At 39.8% G+C, this 25,271-nt stretch overlaps 1 protein-coding gene across 1 annotated transcript; it reads right to left on the bottom strand.

The window, feature by feature from the left end:
• Positions 1–1,367: 1,367 nt before the first annotated feature.
• On the bottom strand, positions 1,368–24,972 carry LOC311527305 (uncharacterized protein C12orf50 homolog). Its single transcript, XM_084641139.1, has 12 exons — positions 24,859–24,972; positions 22,235–22,354; positions 21,057–21,180; positions 14,780–14,938; positions 11,453–11,530; positions 11,250–11,363; positions 8,597–8,707; positions 6,852–6,959; positions 5,130–5,237; positions 4,630–4,833; positions 2,857–2,949; positions 1,368–1,519 (listed from the first exon to the last, which is right to left on the bottom strand). Exons 2-12 carry the CDS (start codon positions 22,244–22,246, stop codon positions 1,494–1,496), a joined length of 1,137 nt encoding a protein of 378 aa, XP_084497265.1. The 5' UTR covers positions 22,247–22,354; positions 24,859–24,972; the 3' UTR covers positions 1,368–1,493.
• Positions 24,973–25,271: the final 299 nt, after the last annotated feature.

The following is a 25,271-nucleotide window of genomic DNA, read 5'->3' as shown; positions in this document are numbered from 1 at the left end:
TAATTTAAGTCACTCAGAGGTGTGGAAAAGTCACCCCCCTGAGTGACGTACGTTACACTGACCTAAGCGCCAGCGTGGCCAGTGCTATGTCGGTGGGAGAAGTTCTCCTGCCCACATAACTCCTGCCGCTCGGGGAGGTGGCGTAATGATGCCGATGGGAGAGCTCTCTCCCATCAGTACAGACTGTCCGCACTAGCAGCGCCGCAGTGGTGCAGCTACATCGGTACAGCTGCGCCGCCGTAGCAGTTCTAGAGTAGACCAGCCCCAAGTAATTACAGATAGAGTTTTATAGTTGATAACATTTTAAAAACCCTAGTTCTCAGTTAGGCTATGTCTACACTACAAGTGCTACAGCAGCACCGTTGCTCTAGCCGCTGTAGTGCGGACACTTACTGCAGAGACAGGAGGCGTTTTTCCACCGCTGTAGTAAAATCTCCTTTCCCAGAGGCAGTAGCTAGATCAATGGAAGAATCTGTCCATCGAGCCAGCTGCGTCTAAATAGGAGTTAGGATGACTTAACTATGTTGCACTGGGAATGAAAGTTTTTCACAACCCTGAATAATGTAGCTAAATTGAACTAACTTTTAGGTGCATATCAGGCCGTAGTAAAAATAAAACAGATTTTTGGAATGCAAAGGGCATTGAGGGCCTGATCCAAAGCTCACTGATGTAAATAAGAGAGTAAGAGCATTTCAGAGATATGTTTCAGAGTGCTAGTCGTGTTAGTCTGTATCAGCAAAAACAATGAGGAGTCCTCATGGCCACAAGGACTCCTCGTTGTTTTTCAGAGATATGTGGATCACAGTGGAGCCAAAACTGGGAATTAGGGACCTAAACCCAAAATTTAGAGGCCTAAACCAGGGGTTTAGGTGCTTAAGAACCTTTGTGGATCCCACCCTAAGTCCCCTAGTTTGAAGTTGTTCACAGACCCTATCATACAGATCAAAACTGTCTTTGCCTGTTTATCAAGACTGTCTATCTTACAGATCAAGACTGTCTCTGAACTGCTGCTCTGCTTCACTAAATCCAGCTAGCCACATCCATTCTCATTATTAAGTATGTCCTACAGCATTTGGGCAAACAAAATGGAAGGAGGCTGCATTCAAGGATCTTTTCCCTGTAGAGATCAAAGATCTGGTTTAGAATCAATCTGTACTTTACAGCCAGGATCACAGTTAAAAATGACTTGAATAGTCCAACTTTCAAACTAGGTTAAACTTCAACACTATACTGAATAGACTGCAGACCTCATAAATACACAAGCAGTATGTAGGTTTTTTTTAATTTGCGTTTTTATCAGTTTTGAAACCATACAGTGTACACTTCCTGCATCTTATTTTTAGAAATTGCATTTTATCATCTTTGGATCTCCAGTGTGAAGCATGTGATAATCTCATTTCTTGAATTTGCATTTTTATCATTTTTTATTGTAAATTGTATGATGGATTGTACTTCACTTCTTTATTTTCTCAAAGTCTCTTTCTTTCTCTTTTTCACTTGCTTCCATTTCTTCTTGGATCTGTAGCCAAAATACACAGCATATTTTTGTATAATTTTTTGTTATAAATCTCCATGTCCTTTTAAAGACGTATTAAGCGTTGGAGCATTTAGCACTTGTAACAGTTTATTACAATAAAGAGAAAATATTCACTCAATATAACTGACGCATTTTCAAAATGCCACACAGATTTTTTTTCTCCAACATCTTTGCAAATAGATCTTTAAGCACTGTCTGAATGCGCGTGTGTGCGAGCGCATTAAAAATGCATATCACACATAGAATTTATGCAATAACATTTGGGAAAGCGTGGGCAGCTTTGTAAATGGGAAAACCTGAAGGGCAGAGATTATTTAGTAATTACAATCAGACCACCACTGAAGCCTGATCCTTCACTGGAAACATTGATTCACTCAGGGACATCATTTCCAGCATTTAAGTGCAATTCAGTTCACCATGTCTGTGGGTGTTCGCAGACTATTTAAAAGATATCTTCTGAAACTAGCAATCTTGAGGACCACATAAGACTGTATGCCACAGACGAAGAAGAACCTGCCCTGCATCACCTAGCAATTTCCATGGCTGGGGACCATGGGAGAATCACAGAGATTCCACAAGCTCCAGCGCTGTATTGCCACTTTTGGATTGGGAAGGGCTCCGGGTCCGATATAGACACTGTAGTGAAGATGTATGGACTTAGGTTTCAGTTCAGCAAGCTACTTGAGCATATGCCTAACTTTAAGCCTAAATAGCCACACAACTTACGATCTTAAGCAGTTAGGCACGTGCTTAAATATCTTGGTGAACAGAAGTCTTAGAAAGCAAAGGGAGGGTGAGGAAGGATGCCAATTGTGATGACAACCTGCCATGGATTGTCAGAGGGGACTGAGACATCCTGCATTCAATGCATCAGCTCTACTGCTTGAGCTACAGGACTTTAGTCCCCTAGCTTGCAGCTGTTGCATTCTCATTAAGGTCTTCTTTGGAGAAACCACTAAAGGGAGATAAAGACCCACACTGTAGTAATGTGGATTGCATAACCATAGTACTTTGTCCAGCACTGCAAGCCAACAGCTACTCCATACAGTAACAACAGCATAATAGCTCCTGACTTTAGAGGAAGTCATGTATCTTGCCAAAAGTGGGAAACCATGAGATATTGGGTAAAAGAACATGGTCTCAAAACAAAAGGGCAGACAACTCTCTCGGATTTTTCAGCTCCCCTTAGAAAACAGTCGTCTTAAGGTAGGTGCCTAGGTAAAAGCTTCTTCCAGATTCTAGCTGGAGAGAGAATCAAAACAGATGTGTCATCTTTACTATATTACATTGCACTGAAAGTAATGCTGTCAAATAGGTACCTGAATGGATTTTTTCAGATTTAGAGTATGCTTTTGTATGTGGGCTTCTTTTTCTCCACGCTGGTGAATTATAGGATGCTGCAGTCCATTTGTCTGTAAAGAAATATAATTCTTGATTTACATTTTCACTTACAATTACAGTAAACTGCTTCTTATTCTGCTACTCATGTTACAAAAATATTAGCTATAATATCAATTGACACAACAAAAGCCATCTCCAAAATATAAAATAATTTAAACTTTAAACAGAGACTGAGGGCTTGTCTACACAGTGCCTTGGTTCACACCAGCTGGCATGTAAATTCTAAAGTGCACCAGCACGTTGTGCAGTAACTGGCTTCGGTGGCCCCAGTTTGCATGCACTAAAACTTCCCAATAGCACGTTATATTAATACCATTTCAAACAGTACTACATTAATATGCACTAGGGAACCTTTGGTGTGCGCCAGCTGGACTGGACATGGAGGTGGATTTGTGCTGCACCCTCTAAAGATGGGAGAACTACTGCTCAAGAGAATGTTGTCTGACTTTAATTGGCAACTTCCACAGAAGTGCATAAAAATTTTCATTTTTACCTGTAAATATTGCAATGAGACCTGCTTATTACGATTATATTGGGTCAAACTCTGCTTTTGGTTTTTCACAGACTCCAAGGCAGAAGGGAACATTGTGATCATCTAGTATAACCTCCTGTGTAACACAGGCTATAGAACTTTCTCAAAACAATCCCTAGAGCAGATCGTTTAGAAAAAAATCCAATCTTAAAATTGTCCATGATGAAGAATCCACCATGACCCTGGGTAAACTGTTCCAATGGTTAACTACTCTCACTGTTTCTAGGTGATGGAGAAGCCACCATGATGCTTGGTAAGTTGTTCCAGCGGTTATTTACTTTCACTGTTAAAAATTAATGCTGTATTTCCAGTCTTAATTTGTCTAGCTGGTGTGACAGGGCAAGGCCAGATGGCTATGGAAAAGCAGTGGGAGATAGATATATTAGCTCCAGGCTAAACAAATCCCTGGTACCAGGATAAGTGAAATGGCAGCTGCTCCAGGTCAATTAAGACACCTGGGGCCAATTAAGAACTTTCCAGAAGGCAGGGAGAAGGCTAGGTTGATTGGGACACCTGAAGCCAATCAGGGGCTGGTTGAAACTAGTTAAAAGCCTCCCAGTTAGTCAGGTGGGTGGGCATGTCAGGAGCTGTGGGAGGAAGTTGTGCTGCTGGAGAGGCTGAGTAGTACACACCATATCAGGCACAAGGAAGGAGACCCTGAGGTAAGGGTGAAGTGGAGCTTGAGGAAGTGAGGGCTGCTGTGGGGGAAGTAGCCCAGGGAATTGTACATGTTATGTTTCTAAAAGGTCAGCTACCATAGCTGATACTATTAGGGTCTCTGGGTTAGAGCCCTGAGTAGCGGGTGGGCCCGGGCTCCTCCCCCCTTTGCTCCCTGATTAATCACTGAGACTGGGAGACAACAGAGACTGTGCAAGGAAGGATAACTTCTCCTCACCTCCCTCGCTGGCTTACGATGAAAATGGCTCAGTAGACTGTGACTCTTGTCTCTAGAGAGAGAAGGGTTACATGGAGGGTCACAGTGAGCCTCTGAGGCTAGTGAAATCAGCCAGGAAATGCGTGACTCATGGAGGCAAGGACAGAGCTTTATCACACTGGTTATACTAATCTGGTGGAGTTGCACTGGCATAACTGAGGTACTTGACCAATTATATGGACGATCTTCTTCTAGGCAAGGAATCCTGTGTAATCAGGAGCTCACCTGTAGATGGATTCGGCTTGGATTCTTTGGTAACACTGACATTACTGTAGGTCATGTTTGTTGACCTTCCAGGTTCTGGAGAATTCAAGGAAATGCTTCTCCCAATGGCTCTTTGAGATGGAACATAAGAAGTATTTTCAGCATCTTTGCTTTGATCATTTTGTTGGCAATTTGCTTTACCTTTTGGATTCGAAGCATGCATTGCTGCAAAGGGGAAAAACAATATTATGCTAAATTTAATAGATGCTATTCAATGTTTGACATATTATGTCACATATTAGGCACACAGAGTATGTCTACACCATGTTTTGGAGCGAGCCTCCCAACCCCAAGGGGGGTCCACTAGCATTCTAAAAACAGCTGTGGTTTTCTAAAAACAGTGCTTTGAAGTTCCAGCTTGGGCCGGAGCTTGGGCTCTGATGCCTAGCGAGGGGGGTGAGCTTCTACGGACAGGGAGTTATTAACTTAAAACAAATTAACCAAATGATTTCTCAAAATACCTTTGCCTGCAAACATGCTGAATGAGTTTTTTGGTTCTTCAGAAATCCATTTCTTTTTCTTCACTCCTTTAAAGTGACGCTTCTTTACTGGCTCAGTGTGGCTCATTGCTAAGGGAGAAAAATAAAACAAATTTATTTTTTGAAAAAACACATTATTTAGTATCTCATTATTATTTATTTATCTCATTAAAGTAGTAGAGTGTTGAATTAAAGCAAGAATAACTTCCTCACATTTTACGTACACTCTCCGTTGGATACAGACCTTTCTTTTATGTGCTAAAAAACTGATTCTGAAAACAGTAATTATAGTAAGAATATCAATAAATATCATCCCTAAGAGTAAAATCATAATGGTGCCAAAAAGTTATGTTGATTCAATTAGAAAAAAAAGTTCTCATCAAACCTCAAGCTTATTTTAGGAAACTAGGTGTTACTAGAGTACGTAACAGATATTTCTGGCCCAAATTCTGGCTCAAAAGGTGTCCATATATGCAAGCCAAAAAATCTGAGACAATAAAACATATATTTTAAGGAGGGCAGATATTTGCTGTAATCCACACATATGTTCCCTGACTATAACCCATGGATTTTATGTAAGCTTGTTTGAACAGGAGGTCCTTTACAAAAGTGAGTGTGTTACACCCACAGCAGAATTTTATGCATGTTGACCCAAAACACAGCATAGCAACTATGGAATGAGCTATTGTGCAACATATAACTGACCCTCATATGTCCTTGGCCTTGTCAGTCAGCTGGTCTAGATGAGACACTGGTAATTATGATGCTTAACATATGAAAGAAAACTCTTCCCTCTGTGCTTACACCAAGAGTAAGGAGATTGAGTAAGGGAAGGGCAGAATCTCATATCCTGCATTACATGGCAGCTATCAAACTCTATGACCCTATGTCCCCTGCTCCACTACAGGAATCCAGGGCTTTGTCTGCTTTCACATCCAGCTGAACAGCATAAGCACTACCTTTTGCTCCTATCAGTTCAGGCCAAAATATAGGAGAAATTCTTTACTTGCACTTCAATGTATGTAGACAGTTTCATTACTTTTTAACCTACTTGTGATTTATAGCCAGAATTTGTCGTCTTATCTTTTACTTCAACAACAGAAGAATAATATGCAAGAAATGATTTGCCCACAATAATCATATACGTAAAAAAAAGTATATTCAGATAAGGAAATTTTGTGTTCTTCCAAACATATTCTGGAATCCTGTAGTGCAAATTGTGGTCCCAATTTAGCAAGGTACTTTACCATGTGCCTAATCTGAAATACGAGAGTAGTTCTTAGGTAGATTTAATCATGTGCTCAAGTGCTTAGCTGAATCAGGGCCTTACATTGGTATTCATTAGGGTCCTGATTCTCTGAGATGCTATGCGCCCTCAATTCTCATCGACTTTCACTGGAATTGAGAGTGATCACCTGCTCCCAGGATTAGATCTTTGGGCTTTAGGAAGATAAAGATAATTAGCAAGCTGATACTGTTTATATTGAAGTCATTGGGAGCAAGATTGCCTTAACCCAATAAAAGTGCTTTCATCATTTAGTATGATGAAAGAAACCACACTGTTGATGGGACTTCACCAATTCACTCAAAGTGTGTGGAATATAACAGATGTCATTTAGGTCCTGCCTCAAGTGTCCAGTGAAATTACAAAGAAAGCAAAAAATGTTTTCCAAAATTACAAAACGCAAAAATAATGATTCATACCTTTCACATCTGAACGTCTGGACGTAATTAATTCTTTTTCTCCAGTTAATGTTTCACTTTGCTTCCTTCCAACAAATATACTCCTTTGTGGTATATAACAATCACCTCCTGCAAAAAATTATGATGCATCATCAAATTATAAATAGAGACATGGTATGTTCTCATTTTAAGATGAACTTGATTGTACTGTGTTTAAAATGCAGAATCCAACCTTTTCACTTTATTCTTTTTTATCATTTAATTTGTGTTAGTTTTTGGTTAGAATAGTAAGAACATAAACATGAAAAACAAATAGAAAGCAGTTATGTAAAATGTGTATATAAAAGTCAGATAAATGGAAAATATATTTAATATTCTTTTAATTCATACCTCTCAATATGAATGTACGTTTCCATAATTAATTCTCTCTCTGAATTAACTCTTGATTAAGCAAATACAAAGCACCAGGACAACAGGCAATAAGATATTAAACATAAAAACAAACACATACATTGCTTATAATACATACAGGGCTCAGGAAAGTGATACAATTTATAAAATGCTACCAAAAACCCTATTATCTCTGCTATTACTTACATTTGATATGATCAATGATTTTTTTTTGCAAGAAAAATGCAGTAAAACTAATCTATGTGGACTTCAGTAAAGCATTTGACATAGTACCACATGGGAAATTATTAAACTGGAGAGGATGGGGTTTCAAAAGAAAAGGAGATAACCAATGATAGGTAAATATAAATGCGTGTGGTGTCCAAGTTCATCCTTAATGACTGAAATCCGGATCCTGTACTGAGATCTCTAAGCAGACGCCTATGACAATGGGCACAAGGATTTGCCCACATGGAACAGCTTGCAGGATTGGGGCCTTAGTAATTTCCCATGTGACTGCCAAAAACAAGTCAGTTCAGCTTTACCAAAGATATTCTCTCAAACATAGCAATTTCTGAAAGTTTAGTATACACGTTATATCTGACTGTCATGCTTGTTTATGTTGAAGCTGTGTGAGCTTCTTTGCAGCCAGAGTAAGAAAACAAATCTAAGAAACAATTTTTTTTTCAAGATTAAATTAAAATCCCATTGAGTGGAGTCACCAAACTGAAAATATTTTTTCACTATGTTACTGAGATGGGTGGAATCCAAATACAACAGTAATATTTTTTATTATTATTAACAGCATTGAAAGAAAAAGACTTTACAGAAAATACAGAAATAAATTCCATGAAAGGTATATTTGGATATTATTTTATCTACCAAAGGATATTAGATAATGAGAACACATATTTTAAAGTTTCAGAGTGGTAGCCATGTTAGTCTGTATCAGCAAAAACTATGAGGAGTCCTTGTGGCACCTTAGAGACTAACAAATTTATTTGGGCATAAACTTTCATGGGCTAGAACCCACTTCATAAGATGCATGGAGTGGAAAATACAGGAGCAGGTATGAATACATGAAAAGATGGGAGTTGCCTTACCAAGTGTGAGGTCAGTCTAACGAGACAATTCAATTAACAGCAGGATACCAAGGGAGGAAAAATAACTTTTGTAGTGGTAATGAGAGTGGCCCATTTCAAACAGTTGACAAGAAGGTGTAACAGTAGGGGGAAATTAGTATGGGGGAAATTAAGTTTAGGTTTTGTAATGACTCAACCCTCCCAGTGGGTTCTAGCCCACAAAAGCTCACGCCCAAATAAATTTGTTAGTCTCTAAGGTGCCACAAGGACTCCTCGATATTTTAAAGTAATTACCTCCATTTTCAAAGGCACCAGGATCAGTCCTGGTGTTACCATCTAACGATGCTGTTACCTCTCCTTGTCTTTCTATAATATTAAACTTTGTTGGAACTGTAACACCATCACCTAGAAAGGAAGCAGAGGGATTTTTTGGCTTAGTTATGTGGAGTCAGTGCCTTTGTGGTAGATAAATGAGCTTGGGAGAGTAAAGGAAGTAATGGATAGCACTTTGCAACATGGACATTTTTTGCACACTGATTTTATGGATAGACACATCTGCGAGCATTTCTGAATTATGAGCAAAACTTGCATGAATGCTTAAAGGCTTAATATAATTAAATCTCACAGTATAAAGTTGAGGGTAAACCCCTATCTCTGACAGAGGTTTTCAAAAAATACAATGTACTAAAACTTTTGAATTGTTTTGGTGAGCAAACCATGTTTATTGCACATATATCAAACATATTTAATTGTACTGCCAATGGTTAGCCACTTCACTTCAGCATAATTAATTTAATTCTACTTGTATTATTTCTTTCTGTAAACAATGACATATCATGAGCACATTTTTATTTGTCAGCAGATCTGGTCAAAATTCAGACCGACGAAAGGAAGCATCCTCACAGAATGCAACTGCTCCAGTCTCCTGGCGAATCCACAGAGTTCATATTCCACAGACACTCCACAGCCAGACCCAGGGAGGTGGGATCCCATTGTGGGGAATGTGGGCAGTATGTTTTAATAAATTCCCTGACTTTTGTCTTGCACAGATCATACCTGGTCTTAACAGGAAAGATCTGCCTAAGGCTTCTGGGGCCTCAGTGGCCATTTCTACACTGCCTCTGGGAGCAATCCCAGTCCTGGTCCACAGACATGTGGTAGATGGGCTCACGTTAGGGCTTTAAAAATAGCTGTGTAGACATTGTAACTAATGCTGGAGCTTGGGCTCTGAAGCGCTGTCTACACAGCTATTTTTAGAATGCTAGCACAAGCCCCCACTAACCCAAGTCTGTGGACTCAGGCTGGGAGGCTCACTCCCAGATGCAGTGTAGACATACCCAGTGAGGTTAGATTAAGGGTCCAAGTTAGTGCTGCTTTTGCTAATGAATATCATAAAAGTGAACAGAACCTGACTGCATCCCAAGAAGTACAGTGAGATGTGATATTCATAACTGACTGCTTTGTGCCATTATAAACCTTCCTTTTTGAAGATAGTCACTCTCCTCCCACACCATTCTCCATGACTTAATCATTGGTTTAGAGTACATTTCCGCTAACCTCTCCTTAAATGTTCCCCTTTCCACTTTTATTAGACATCTGGGTGCCCTGTAATGTAACTAATGTACATGAAATACACATTACACGATTCCTGTGAAGTGCCACCACACGCAGGCTATAGGAGGGCTGCAAAGAGGTTAACATTATAGCTACTCAGTTCACATGATTAAAGGTTTATGAATATAATCTATGGTATTTCTAAGGGCCTATCACTGTGATATCTAAGCCCTTGAATACCCATTAGAAATACCACCTCAAAAGTACTTTAATGGAAATACCTCTACTCCCAAGACAGAATTCAGAGGATATTGTGCAGAGAAACTATTTTCTCTCTCTTCACTCCTATTAAAAAGGTTAAATTGGTAAAAACCAGAGGTCCAAAAAATCATACTTTTACTAGCCAATATTATCTCAGATTATCTCTATCTGAACCAAAATAATATAGGTTTCAGAGTAGCAGCTGTGTTAGTCTGTATCCGCAAAAAGAAAAGGAGTACTTGTGGCACCTTTAGAGACTAACAAATTTATTTGAGCATAAGCTTTCGTGAGCTACAGCTCACTTCATCGGATGCATTTTGTGGCACCTTAGAGGTGCCACAAGTACTCCTGTTCTTTTTGCAAAATAATATACTCTCTTCATTGTTGTTCACTATCTTCCTGCTTCAATTTTCTTTACATGTAATTGCAGATCCAGATGGTTATCCATGAAGTTTTCCATTATGTTGTAAACAACTTTATGGCAATGATAAATGTGCTACTCTCACTTATATACTAACATCTCACTTCTTTCTCAAACACTTTAATGACCAACGCACTAATTACACTAACGTCTAGGAATGTTCAGAGCATAAATTACTCTGTTAAGAAGCAGCAATACTATCACCTATTATAATAATAAAAGCTGACATTGATTTTTGCAGGCATACCACCTGGCTAACGGGAAAAAAGAAAAGCTCTAAAATCTTGAGTGGGATAAATGTTCATTAATTCATGTCCCTTGGAGCTCAGATGTGTTGTAGCAGACCCAATAAAAAAAGAGACTGTAACCTTATTTCAAAAGATACTAGAAAACAAATTGTAGCAGAGATGCATGCCATGGAATTCAGGAAAGTACCACATGTTAACCTTGGCTCTACTCAATTGACCTGGCCTTATTCCATCATGCTGTAGTCAATGCAGGTGTCACATCCTCATCACCATGTCTATGCTGTTTCCATTTAATTAAAAAAGTCACAACTATTTCTATTGATTTTATTTTGTATAATTCTTTTTTTCTAAATTTGCAAAACCTAATATTTGGATCTAAACTATCTGATAGTGTCTTTCTATGTAATTACATATATATGAACATTATTCTTAAAGTGAAAAGCATTGCCACTCAAGTACTTACCTTCTTGTAAGTCTCTGCCAGTTTCCATGGGTTTCAATAGCTCATTATTCAGTGCTGAAGACATGATTTTTGCTGACTGGTTCTCCTGAGGAGTCTGAATTCTGTAATATTCTCCTACTCATGCCCCCCAAAAGAAAGAAAAAAATGTCTTTACTCACTGATTATATTAATATTTTTTAAATTATCAATAATTAGATATTTACCAGATTTATAACACATCTCCTTTATTGCTTTTTCTTCCTCAATGTCTGCCGGAGTTTTTGTCAATAAATAAGAGGCATCTATAGGAAATATTTTTAAAAGAGAGAACTATACCTGAGTACAGACTCTTCAGGATTTGTTAATGCACTATTCATAAATATAAACAATTTCATTATAAAATGAAGGAACTTCCCCCCACCCCCCTTTCCTGTTGCTAGTTTATCCAAGCCCTCTGCTTTCTGGGCAGAAAAACTATTGCTTACTGACAGATATTTTCATGACCAATATTGTCTTAGTTACAATGAAAGTCAAAAGGTTGACCATTATTGATGTTTATTTTAGATGGTTTAAATTAAAAATAATTCAAAAGCCTTTCTTCAGTCCTCTCAAAACAACCATACAATCACACATAAAAGGAAGTGATCCTGAGTGAGCAAATAAATACTTGAGCTGAATGACCTATTCTCTGATAAGCTATCTGGGGATGCACTGAGCATATTTTGCACATTCATAAGACACTTGGCTAACACTTTGTCTACATAAGGAAGCTGCACAGATAATAATTAACAATTTGTTTTTTAACCGATTTAGTCAATTCAGTGCAAACCCATGTTTGGACACTCTTATTTCAGTTTAAGAGTGACTTAGTTCAGTAGCTCAACCAAAATAAGACTATCTACGTAGGGGTGAGAAACTGATTTAAAATAAAGTGGTGGAACTTTCTTACGTAGACAAGCCCTGTGGCTATGACCCTGGCCCTAAGCTGAATAGTTGTACGCAAGCAAATGCAAGCAGCCTCTTCAAAAAGGTAAGTACACACTAAAGGCATGGCTACACTTGCAGATGTAGAGCGCTTTGAGTTAAACCAGCCTTCGTAGAGCGCAGTAGGGAAAGCGCTGCAGTCTGTCCACACTGACAGCTTCAAGTGCATTGGCGTGGCCTCATTTGTGGCACTTGCAGCGGCTTTGGGAGTGGTGCATTATGGGCAGCTATCCCAGCATGCAAGTGGCTGCAACGTGCTTTTCAAACGGGGGGCTGGGGGATGGGGTGGAGTGTGACAGGGAGTGTGTTGTGTGTATGTGGGGAGAGAGAGAGTGGGTTTTTGGGGGGCTGAGAGCATGTCAGCATGCTGTCTTGTAAGTTCAGACAGCAGCAGACCCCCCTCCCCTCTCCCTCCTCTCTCACACACAGCATTCCACAGTAATGGTTGCTTTGTCTCGGAGGAGATAAGCAGCTGGCTGTCAGAAATGGAGCTTTCAATGGGCATTTCTGCATTCCTACAGCTGATTGCAAACAATGACAAGAGTGGCCACTTGACTTAAGGGGATTATGGGATGTTTCCGGAGGCTGATTAGAGCGCAGTAAAGCAACACCTCGTTCAAACTGGCGCTGCGGTGCTCCAGCTGGGGTGCAGCAAACGTTATTCCACTTGCCGAGGTGGAGTACCAACAGCACTGTAGCCGCAGAGTCAGAGCGCTCTACTGCCTTGCCAGTGAGAACGGGTAGTGAGCTAGTGCACCCAGGGCTCCTTTATTGCGCTGCAACTCGCAAGTGAGCCATGCCCTGAGACAGCAACTAATTCAAAAGCAGCAAGTCAGGGAGTAAAGTGAGAAAGGGTATGCAATTTACACAGAATTTCTTTTACAGAAACGAATGTAGAGTAAAATCCCTGTCCATATTGGCAGTTCCTATCTCTTCAAGCAAATATTGCCATTACCACTCAAAGAATTAATCCAGTTCAACTTTAAATGGGGAAAATACAGCCCACACACCCCATTTTCTCTCCTTAAATGTCCCTGTTATAGACCGTTAAAATCAATTTGGCACAAAAAGATGGCAAAGGCAAAAACAGAAGCAAGTCAAATGAATTAGTTCAAGAGGAAGCTGCACACATCTTTAGAAGCTGGACTGCCCAAGGGCGCAGTCACAAACTAGATTTTTGGGTTAGATATTTTGAGCGATAGCATGGATTGTATTTACTAGAATGATAAAGAATTATGAGCTTCATATTTCTCCGCAGTTCCTTGATCACTAGATATTCTTTTCCTGCTTCTCATGCAAAACTATCAATACAGGGCCTATGATACCACCTTTCTCGAGTACAAGCAGTATACAGACCATAGAGGGCTTGTATACACAGCATGGCAAAACAGGCCAGAGGGATGTTATTTGTAAAACTAACTTGATGCGCTCTGACTGCCCCATATAGACCCTGCTGGCATGCTCTAAAAGGTACCCCTTCACATTAACACAGTCCTTCCTCTCCCTTACACCTTGTGGAGGCATTCATACGCATGCCAAATGGGTGTAAAACTCCACCACCGATGTGAGTGGAGGGATGGGATAAGGAGAAGATAAGTGAAGTCTCCAGCTCAGCAGCCCAGGGAGAGGCACACATTTCTGTGTTCATTAAAGGCTGACTTTTCAACCGGAAATTATCTCACATGCACATGGACAGAGAAATAGAGGGAGTTAAATAGTCATAAGACAGACTAAAAACCAATTTAATTTAAAAAAAAAAACCTCATGATTTTTGGGCTAATCGCATGATTTTGAGGGTCTGACTCACGTTTTTGATCTCTTGAGGTTGGCAAACTATGTATAGCCACCAGTTATTTATTACAGAACAAATGTGAGCCCTAAGAATAGGGGTAATTTCATGGGCAGGTGTAGTCCATGAGGTTTGTACAACCTCTGTAGAACATCAAGCATGGAAATGATTTTAGGCTGGACAGAACTCTAAGTCTTCTTGTTTGGCATAAAAATTACTTCATCTCTGAATTGCCGCAGATGCTTTAAACTCTCAACTAAATGCCACCTAGCAACAGCTAACGTGTTTCTTGTTAAAGCTAAAGCACAAAATGAAATTAGCATCCTGGTCAAACCTATACAGTGATAAATCTAAGAGCCTTGGGAGAACCTTTTCAATGAGTAAAATGATCATTTAAATTACAGATGGAGCCAAATAAATCTGAACATCCCTGAACTCTGAGAAAGTTTGGATCTGTATCTGAATTGTTGTATTTCAATGCCATGCGAATTGTGGCACTTGCATTCATTTCTAATTAAGGAAAAAAGAGAATTTGAATTATACCAGTAAGAAAAAATAGATATTAGATCTTTTGAAAGTTTATTAATGAGAGTCTACATTTACTATGTGTTTTATACAATAAAATAAAGATAATTATAAAATATTCCCAAATATTTGACCTCTTTCCTCAAAAATGGCATGATCGTTGAAAACAGCCAAAAATCTGTTGGCAACCATTTTGCAAATTATTTGAGAAAATCCACTTTAGTTTCAGAGTTCAGAAAAAGGTCATATTTACAGTTCTCCTCTTCTTCCTCTTCCTCTTCCTCCTCCAGGCTGATGTTTATGATCAGTGGAGGATGAATGGGTCTTAAAATGCTTTCTTGACCTTTTACGGGTTCTTGAGTGTGGGCAGGATGCAGAGTTCCTTCTTGAACTTCCTTTTGGAGTGTGGCATCTATAGGAAAGTACATGAAGTTCGGTCTGTTAATAAGGCATTAGAACACCAAAATCAGGTTCTAATCAGTTTGTTATACATTTGAAATCATAATTGTATTTGACAAAGTCACAAATTGCCAAATTGTGTCTTTTAGGCGCTGTACTGAGAAGGAGGTTGGCAGAAATGTGTCTCCAAGGCAGAAGGAACATGGGGAGACATGGTAACTCAGGGACACACAGTGCCTCCCAGAGATTTTCAGCATGCAAGGATAACACATCATTGCACCAGCCTTGAGTAGTAAATAGTATGCAGTTCTTCCAGTGGCTGGCCATCTCTTCTGGCTGGTGTGTGTATGGGAAGGTATAAATAACCTTGTCTACTCCTGCCCCTTTTTAGGGGCATGTCTACACTGCTTGGGCTCTGGGTCAGGCCCAAATCCCCCTTCACCTACACAAAATTCTGTCTAACTTGAGCCCAAACCCCAGGATCCCACAGGAATTGAGGGTTCAAGCCTGAGTCTAACAGAGGCGTGGGCCCAAACTCCATTGTTTTGCACTGTAGATGCAGCTCAGGCCTGGGGTCCCCAGATTCGAGTCCTGAGAGTCCACCAACCCCATCTCACAACCCCATGGGACAGTGTCCTTTGTCTTTCCTATCCCAAGACTGGCCAATTGACTCCCACGAAACAGAAGCATCTCTCCTGGTTCAAATGCAACTCTTCAGCATTTAACCCTTCCATTTTATTCTGACCACTGAGCTGCAAGCAGAGTGACCCATCTTCTGCATTTGTAATGGTCACCGCCATCAAGAAGTCTTTTGCCAAGCGTGCTGCTAGCTGGTCATGGGAGCACCGCCACATTTTGCTTAATATCTGGTGCAAGGTGAGCAAACAGTTCAACTTTCCCAAGAATTCCAGGAATGAGCATGCATACCAGCTAATAGTGCAGAAGCTGGTGCTGGGGATTCACTGGACCAGTAACAAGTGCAGGGAGCAGATTAAGCAGTTCAAGACCAACTCCTGGAAAGCTAGGGATGAGAACTGGATCTCTGGGAACTCATTGTCATCCTGCCACTCTTACAAGAAGTTTGACCAGGTGCTGGGTACTGCGCCGAGCATTGAGCCACCAGTGCTTTATGGTCAGTCAGGAGGGCAACCTTCTCATCCCTGAATACAGTATAGGACCAAAAGGGAGCCAGCAAGTGCTGGCCGAGGCTGCCCAAGTGACTCTTGTACCCAGACCAGTTCCCTAGAGCAGCTGTAGCACATCCTGGGTCCCTACTCCAAAGAACTTTTTGATGCCTCTCTGGAAGAGCTGTCCACCACAGAACTGGCATCAGAAACACAAGGGGCAGAAATAGCCCCTGAGCCTGGTAAGTTTCTGGATCCATGTTTGTTGTTATTAATATAGGGATGGGAATGATTTCCAGTTTATCGGATGGATTTCCTGTTTATTACCCAATGCAAAATTTATTGCAAGCTCCAGGCAGCAGCATGTATCTGCTAATGTATCTTTGCACAAAGATTGTGAAGAACACAGCAAGCCACAATAATACCGACAGCATTGATGACACTGGAATCCTAACATGTCTGTAAATAACACCAGCGGGATTTCAGTCTGTTAAATGCACATTCAACCACCATTCCTCACATACTCAGAGTATAACTAAACCTTCTTTTACTAAAAAGAAAAGGAGGACTTGTGGCACCTTAGAGACTAACCAATTTATTAGAGCATAAGCTTTCGTGAGCTACTTGAGCTGTAGCTCACGAAAGCTTATGCTCTAATAAATTGGTTAGTCTCTAAGGTGCCACAAGTCCTCCTTTTCTTTTTGCGAATACAGACTAACACGGCTGCTACTCTGAAACCTTCTTTTACTAGAGACTTTTATCAGCATATGGTTTCATAAGTGAAAGAAAAAGGGGGTACACTGGGTACGGTAAAATAACAGTGGGGATAGTAACTCCATTTATGACAATGTCATTTGGTGGGAATAGTGTCCCAGCTTGTCTATGAATGTAGACTCCTGATCAGCGGAAAACCCTGGCATCATGAACTTTCCAGTGCAGCCCACACTGGTGTCCATAAATCAGCCTCTGAGGTCCACAAGGGCCTGCATAACAATGGAGTAGTACCCTTTGCAGTTTATGCACTCATGTACTTCTTGAAGAGGTCAAACTGTGGCCATATGAGTCCCATTTATGGCCCTGGCATGTTTGGAAACTCCATTCTCTCAAAACCAGCAATTATTTAAGGGATATTTGTTTACGTTCACTACCTTTGGGTAAATCATATGCCTGATTGCGTCTGAAACCTCTGTGACCACTTCACGCATGGTTGACTTTTCAATGCTGAACTGGTTAGCAACAGACTTGTAGCAGTCTGGGGTAATCAGGTTCCAGACAATTATAGCAGCCTACTTCTGGACCAGTATGGCTGCCCTCATGAGTGTCTTTACTCTGGAGCGTAGGTGCGACCTGCTCACAAAGTTCCAGAAATGTAGCTTTCTTCATGCAAAAGTTCTGGACCCACTACTGGTCATCCCAGGTCTGCATGACGATGTGATCCCACCAGTCTGTGCTTGGGCCCCTGCTCCAGAAGCTCTGGTTTACATGGGGGGAATCACCAGCTACAGCAAGAGGTGCAAGCAGCATCAGCCAGTTTGATTCTTCCATGTCTGTATCATCCTCCTCTTCCATCAGGAACCTTTAGTAGGTCAGAAATCACCAACAGAACATCCACCAGTGTCTCATGGGTGCTTTGCCTGTTTGCTGAAACAGGCTTGGCAGGATCTATTGCTAACTTGGCAGACTGTGACAACTTCCTGTAACGTGTGGGGTGGACAATCAAGTTTTCCCACACTGCAACACTAACCAGAGGCTGGAGTGGCTACAGCTGGGGAGGGTGGCTAGGATGCCTGAGAAATAGTGGTTTGACTTGGGACTGAGTATTGCAGTGTGGACATTGGAGCCCCAGATTTGCAGCCCAGGTCAAAAAATTCTAAAGCTAGGGTCACTATGCAGTGTGGATACCAAGCCCTGGACTTGTTTGTAATATGTAATGATCTGCTCTCCCACAGACATCCGGAACTACTGTTGGTACGAGGAAGCCCTCCTCCACCACTGAATAAAGCTCCCTATTTAATACCACCATGTACATATAGCCGTGGATCACCTGTGAATTTAGAAATTATACTTGCTAATAGCTCTTCCAAGCCGCACTCTCATTCATAATTTGGAATGCTTTTTCAATTGTAATTCTAAAAACAGAGCTTCCTCTGTTAAGTCTTTCATGGGTTGCTCAGTGCACCAAAATGTGGTTGGCATGGACACGTGTCATCATGTACAGTATGCATTGGACACACTCCCATGAAATAGCTTTGGCAAAGTCTGCATTCAGCTTTGGTTAGATTTTTCTCACGGATAGAAAAGAACTCCCTCCTTAAGCTACATTTTCTTTGTTCCTATTATTCTGGAACTTAAATGAAGCCTTTTGCCAATGCCTGTCCAATAACTATGCTTGGAAATATGCCATGTGATAGTCCGTGTTAATGTGACACCACTATAATGAGCAGTAGTGATCTAAATTATTGAGAAAGTATTGTTTAAGTTGTAATTCAATTTTTTTTGCAAATTAGTATACATTAATGTGTTTAATATACATATTAAAGTACTTTATAGAAGTCTAGAGTCATACATAAGTCAAATATGAATTGAAGATTCATCACATATGTATTGTTTAAGGACTACATAACACACCCACTGTAGTTATTATTTCACTGACTTCAGCATGAGCCCAATACCTTTAGCGTCCATATTCATCCAAATGTAGACCTCAATCAGTAGGGTCTGTGACATATTCACTAACACCATCCCATTCTATGAAGTTGAGTTGGTCTTTAATATTTTGCCTGAAGGCTACAGTCACTTTTCTTGGTTTACAGATCCATAAGAGGGAAACTGAGGTCTACCTTTACATGATACAATCTACTCCACAAAATACAACTTTGTATTCTTTAAGAATATCATATGCAGTAGCTTTGGCTCCAGAGTCTGGATGTGTACACATGGTGATCCCAAACCTGAAGACCTAACTCAGGCAAAACTTCATTAAAGTCGATAGGAGTTTTGCTTTAGGAAGGGTTGAAAAAGAACTAGCCATTTTTCCAGAAATAGTCTGGATTTTTGGAAATCAGAGAGTAAAAGAGAAATCATAATTAAGAAGTATTTGCTTCACATATTCTCTCCCCATCCCCATGTGCCCAGCCTGAAAGGCTTAACTGAAGTCAATTAAGGGGGGAAAAACACTTGAAAGTGACCTGCACACGTGATGCAGCATTAGAAATTATTTTTTTAACTGTCTCCAAATGAGGGCCATTTCATACATATCTAATTTAAAATTTGCATGTATTGTGGACCCTGACTTGGTGTGATGTCCCATCATAGACTGCTGGTGACATCACACCCAGCAAAGAACCTTTTTCTTTTAAAATATTGCCTGGGTTTCTAAACTTTTTCATTATTTTATGAATAGTAAAAATAATAAAAAATAGTAAGCATTCTGAGTAAACCAAAATATGAAATAGTAAACGTTTGGAGGTGTTGGTTTTGGTGAACATTTTATTGCTATTTCTATCTGCTAAATCTAATCTGTCCTTCATTTTGAGATTTTCTATTTTCATCACCACAGTTTCTATGCACTACCTCTCTTCCCCTCCTCAGACTGTTTAATAATTGAAGGCAATTGATGGAATCTAAAATTTATCTTTACTTAGCTAGCCTGTATTTGCAAGGGCAGAAATCAGTTCTCTCCTATTTCATTTGTTCATTGTATTTTAATTTCTGGAGTAGCATACACCATGTTGTGGCCACTGTGAATACTGTGTTTTACACCAGGAAAAGGTTTACATAGATTCTAACTCTCTGGTTCAATGTAACTATGAGGCAGTTGTCTCAAAAATATTCCCATTTGGCAAAGCTAACTATTTAATCAACATCTAATCACTTGCTCCATTACTGAATGGAATCTTAAAATAAAAAGTTTTCAACTCAGCCAGAACCCCACTTTGAAAACACAGTGGTCCCAAATGCCAAGAGAGCCTGTAAAACAGGTGCAGGGGGATGAGTTCTTATTTTTTCTATTGACATTCGGCTGGTTACTGGCTTTGAACTTATAAGTGGAATTTCTTACATACCCTCACCCTCTTCAGATGTATAAATTAGATCATTTGTATCAGGAATGTGAGCAGAACGGCCAACAGTTGACAGGAGAGAAGGAGAAAAAAAATGATTATTTCTTTCTATATTAAGATGGGTAGATAATTCCCACAGATGGAATGGATTATTTCAGATGTTGTTTTAGAAGGCACATTTGATTTGTATGTATGCGAGGTAATGGGGGGAAATTGAAAAGGATAGCGAGAGAAGGTATAACTGCTGCCCACACAGTTGCAATCCACTAGTCATGTATGGTTAACCAGTGAATCATGGCCATGCAGTAATGTACAGTATACATTCTTCCAAAATTGTGACTGCATAAATGACCTCAAATGAATACTATATGCTGTGAAGAAAGTACTGTACTGCTTTAACACTCAGCTCCTATGTTTGAGTGAAACCCTGAAGAGACCTCACTGTGAGTGTAGAGGCCATTATGTAGTTGGAAGTGGATGAGTGAGAGTCAGGAAGGCCCAAAGCTTTACAGAGGTAGTAAAAAGTACAGGGATTTCCTAAAACACAAACTCTTCAAACTAGATTTGACTGCTTATACACAAATCACTGCCTCACGTGACTGTCATTCAGCACATCAAGGATACACACAGCATGTAAAATATTACTGTGTATAATTTTTCACTTGTGAGACAAATGGATTAAAATTTGAATTGCTACTCAGTACATCACCTTTGATGTAACTGTTACCTACAGAAATTCCTCACACAATGGCCAAAGAAATTCCTATGGGAACCCTAGTCAAACATAACCATAAGTCCTTTACTAACCTTGACTTGAGATCATATTCCACCCAATCTGCAATGCTGTCTTTCTTCACCTACAAAGGTATTATATCAACACTAGAAGTGGACAATACATTTTTATCTATTTCAATGTTCAAATTATTGAGAAAATATTTTTACTCACTGCTACTAGGTGGCAAAAAAAGTCCATTTATATTACGAGGTTTGCTATGATGGAAGACACAACTGATCCTCACACAGCCTAAAGGCTGTGTTTCCCAGAAACATGAGATTCTGTTGTATTTTTGCTATAGGAAAAATAAAAAAGGGACAGTTTTCAGATATAATGATTATAACAAACAACAAAAAATAATGGACAGAACACTGATTAGTACAATATATCAGTGAAAAAAGAAGAAATATGGTATTGTTGTGAAGGCATAGGACTAGGATACATGGGGCCTGATTCTGATCTTTTACAACAGTGTAAATTAGGAATTTCTTCACTGAGATCAATGGAGTTATAATGGTGTCAGATCAGAATCAAGGTAATGGATTCTACTCCTGGCACTGCTACAGACTTTCTGAGATGCTTAGAAAAAAACATCAATTTTCTAATACCCCAAATTCACTTAATTTTTGTGTCTCAGGGCTTATCTATTTGAACAGTTAATGCGCAGCAAGCTGGGGTGTAAATCTACCTCACATTAGTGTGCCGCACACTAACTGTACATGTGGACCCTGCTGCCACACATTAAAAGTTCCATAATGTGCTTTGATCTACTCTGCTTTGAAATGGGAACAGAATAAAGTGAATTAGAGAACTTTTAGTTTGTGGTAGCAGGTCCACATGGACAGTTAGCGTGCATCACACTAATGTGGGGTAGCATTATTTCCACACTTACTGCACACTAACTGTTCATCTAGACAAGCGCTTGGTTTCCTTATCTGTGAAACAGGGATAATAATATCTACCTCACAGGCATGTTGTGAAGCTAAATACACTCATGTTTGTAATGTGCTTTGAGATCCTTGGATGAAATCTGCTGTGTAAGTGCAAAGTATTACATTTTTATTCTTTTATTATAAAAATGATATTATTTATTATTAATTATTATTATTATTAAAGGAAAATCAGAAAAGGAATTAACACCCGATGACTGACTCTGAATCAATACAAGTTTTCAAGCTTGCAGTGCATGCTAGCCATGGATTGGGGTGGGGGCGGAGGGGGGAAGCTTGTATCTGGGTGCCACAATGTCTTCATATTTGAATGTGAACTTGGGTGTCAGATGTGAAGTTTAACAGAAGTAAGGGTCAGTTTTGCTTTAAGAATGAGTGTACTTAAAGAAACTTATCTACCTGTATTTCCATATGTCTAAATTGGCAAAGCTGATGTGAACATCTTCCCTCTCTCCATAATGAGCACACAATCTCACTGCCAAGGGCTTTTTCACAGTGACGGAATCGGCACTTGGAACCCTAACACAGAAAAAAGGCAAGTCAAAGTTGTATGATGTTAGATGTCAGTAGTTGGCTTACATCTTCTTTATTAATGAGGAAGTGGACAATACACTAATCTGTATAGTACAGTATTATTGTTGTGACAACATACCTGAAAGCAATGGAAAAAATGTTGGACCTGATTTGATGATGCTAGTTTAGCTCCATTATGCCCAATTCTGCTGCACAGGTGAAAATCCCAAGCCAATGGGAGTTACACCTGTGCGGTTGAGGGCAGAAGAGGCCATTTGTCCCAATGGAACTGCTACTGATTTATGCCAGTGTAAATGGGGGGAAATCAGGTCCTGTTAATGTCACATGAATTATGCCATAATTGCTTTGTCCAGTCTAGTTTAAATGCCTGAAGATATGGGGCTCCCATTACTTACGAACTTGGGAGACTCAGTCTACTGGGTATTACTATTTTCCTGATATTTGGACTAAATTTCTCTTGCCCAGCTCTATTCCTTTACTTCTATTTATATCCCACTGGATTAGCCTAAACAATTACTCACCCTCCTTGTTGTTCTCTATCTGTCCTCTCAGATACTAGCAAATGTTAACATAACTCTCCCATAGTAATCACTAAGCAAACTATATAGATTTTGTTTTTTCAGTACCCTATTCTCCACTACATAAGAGCTATGCTCAGAGGTAGTGGGCAGGGGCAGCCACAGGAAGCTGGCTGATGCTCAGCCCCAGCAGATGTTAGGGGGCATTTTCTAACATCTGCAGCATGTGTAAAGCCTATAATGGGGTTTAAGAAAGCAAGAGATCAGGCTTAGAGAAGCGCAGCTCAACCACATCCCCAATGCCAGCCCCAGTCACCAACTGACACAACTCTTTCCTCCCCCTTACAGCAGGGTGTTATGTGGGGCAGCTGTTACAGCGGGGCAGCTGGTATTATGCAGCACAAAGTAAATTTAGCAGATTGAGAGATTGACCCTTAATCTCTTCTCATAAATCAAACATTCCAGCTACTTAATCATTTTGTTCTCTTCCTTTGATTCCATCCAGCTGGTCAATATCTTTCTGGTTCTGCAGTGCCACCACTACATGCAGTTTTATAGATGTAGTTTCATCACTCTTGAAGTCCACCAGGGAGCATGGAGTGGTATGATGCATACTACTTAAATGCTCTCTTGTGTTAGCTAGCATTTGTCCAGGTTAAATTTATTTTCCTTCTGTTATTTCTCTACCATTTTTGGAGTTTGCAACACCTCCTAATTTAGTAAAAAGAAAAGGAGGACTTGTGGCACCTTAGAGACTAACCCATTTATTTGAGCATAAGCTTTCGTGAGCTACAGCTCACTTCATCGGGTGCATCCGATGAAGTGAGTTGTAGCTCACGAAAGCTTATGCTCAAATAAATGGGTTAGTCTCTAAGGTGCCACAAGTACTCCTTTTCTTTTTGCGAATACAGACTAACACGGCTGTTACTCTGAATCCTAATTTAGTAACATCTGTGAATTTTAATACCATTTACTCCTCTTTCCAGAGCATCATAAAAGACATTAATTATAATAGGGCTAAGGACTATTGTCCGTAAAATGCACTACTTTATTAAATAAAATCACTGCAACTGGCCAGACTGGTAACATATGCTAGGCATTTGTACTGAAAGTAATACCTAATCACTGAGGTCCTGATCCTGCAATTGGATGTACTAACATAGACTTCTGCATCACTCCATTGACTCTGCCTACTGGGCCCATTCTCACAAGCACTTCTTCAAAGGGTGATAACATCAGGAATGATGTGATTTCAAAAAAAACAGTATGAAGGAAAGTCGGGCAGTCAAACTATCAATACCAGGCAAAGTTCCTGTTGTCTAACAAATTTATAAATGCTGTTTATCACAAGTTATAAAAATGTTGTTTAAACAAAACAGGAGAAGTGTGCTGAGTGATCTTTATGCAGTGTTTGCAAAAGTCCACTTTGCACAGTGCACATTTTTAATTAATTAAACCCCTTTAGAGTGTGAGCTTGATTTTCAGAACTAATGACCACCCACAAATCAATCTGAAGTGAACGGAAACGTCAGGTCCTCATCACCTCTCAAAATCGGGACCTATGTGTGTGTCAAATATACATGTACGGAGACACACAGAGAGTGACATATACATCCATATATAAAGAAGAGACATAAGTTCAAACTATAAACTCCTCCTTAGAGCAGGAAAATCAAAGATGCAAACCACTGTAAATTCTACAATATTTACCTTTATGCAGGTGGAATAAAAATAGAAATAGCAGTCATTCCCAACTTCTGCCATTGTCACCTCTTGTACTTCTACTCCACTGTCTTTATACAAGAAGGGTATAAACGTACAGGTAAGAACTACCAATGGGTATGGAAACAAAACTCCTTTTTCTGAAGACAGTGGTTTTCAGGATCTAAGCTCTATTTCCTTTTAAAAACAGACCTCCAATTATAGTATATCTCAAAATTATATTTAAACTAATTACAAATCAGACGGTACCTTCTCCAGGTTTGCCGAAGTGATGAAACACTGAAAGTGGTTGCTAGTCAGTGCACAGATTCAAACTTCCAGAATTTCTCTCATTGTTACTTTAGTTCTTATGACATCATCACAAATGACATCACATGACCGTTTAGACTGGGACTGCTCACTTATTTTCATTGCTGTTGAGTAAAATAGAAAAAAATGAAGTTGTTCCCAGTTGTCTGTTATCCTAGCGTTTCTCTGATTCAAAACTGATTGAAACATAATTCTCATGAGTTAGAGAATACAGAACATTCACTTAACTGTTTGATGCAGGAACATATATAGTTTGTAGCCGTATCGATCCCAGGATATTAAAGAGACAAGGTGGGTAAGGTAATTTCTTTTATGGGACCAACTTCTGTTGGTGAGAGAGACTAGGGTGACCA

This window comes from Lepidochelys olivacea (genome assembly GCF_965140295.1).
Source record: "Lepidochelys olivacea isolate rLepOli2 genome assembly, chromosome: 1".
Classification (NCBI taxonomy): Eukaryota; Metazoa; Chordata; order Testudines; family Cheloniidae; genus Lepidochelys; species Lepidochelys olivacea.
This window is presented reverse-complemented; position numbering and strand designations above follow the sequence as displayed.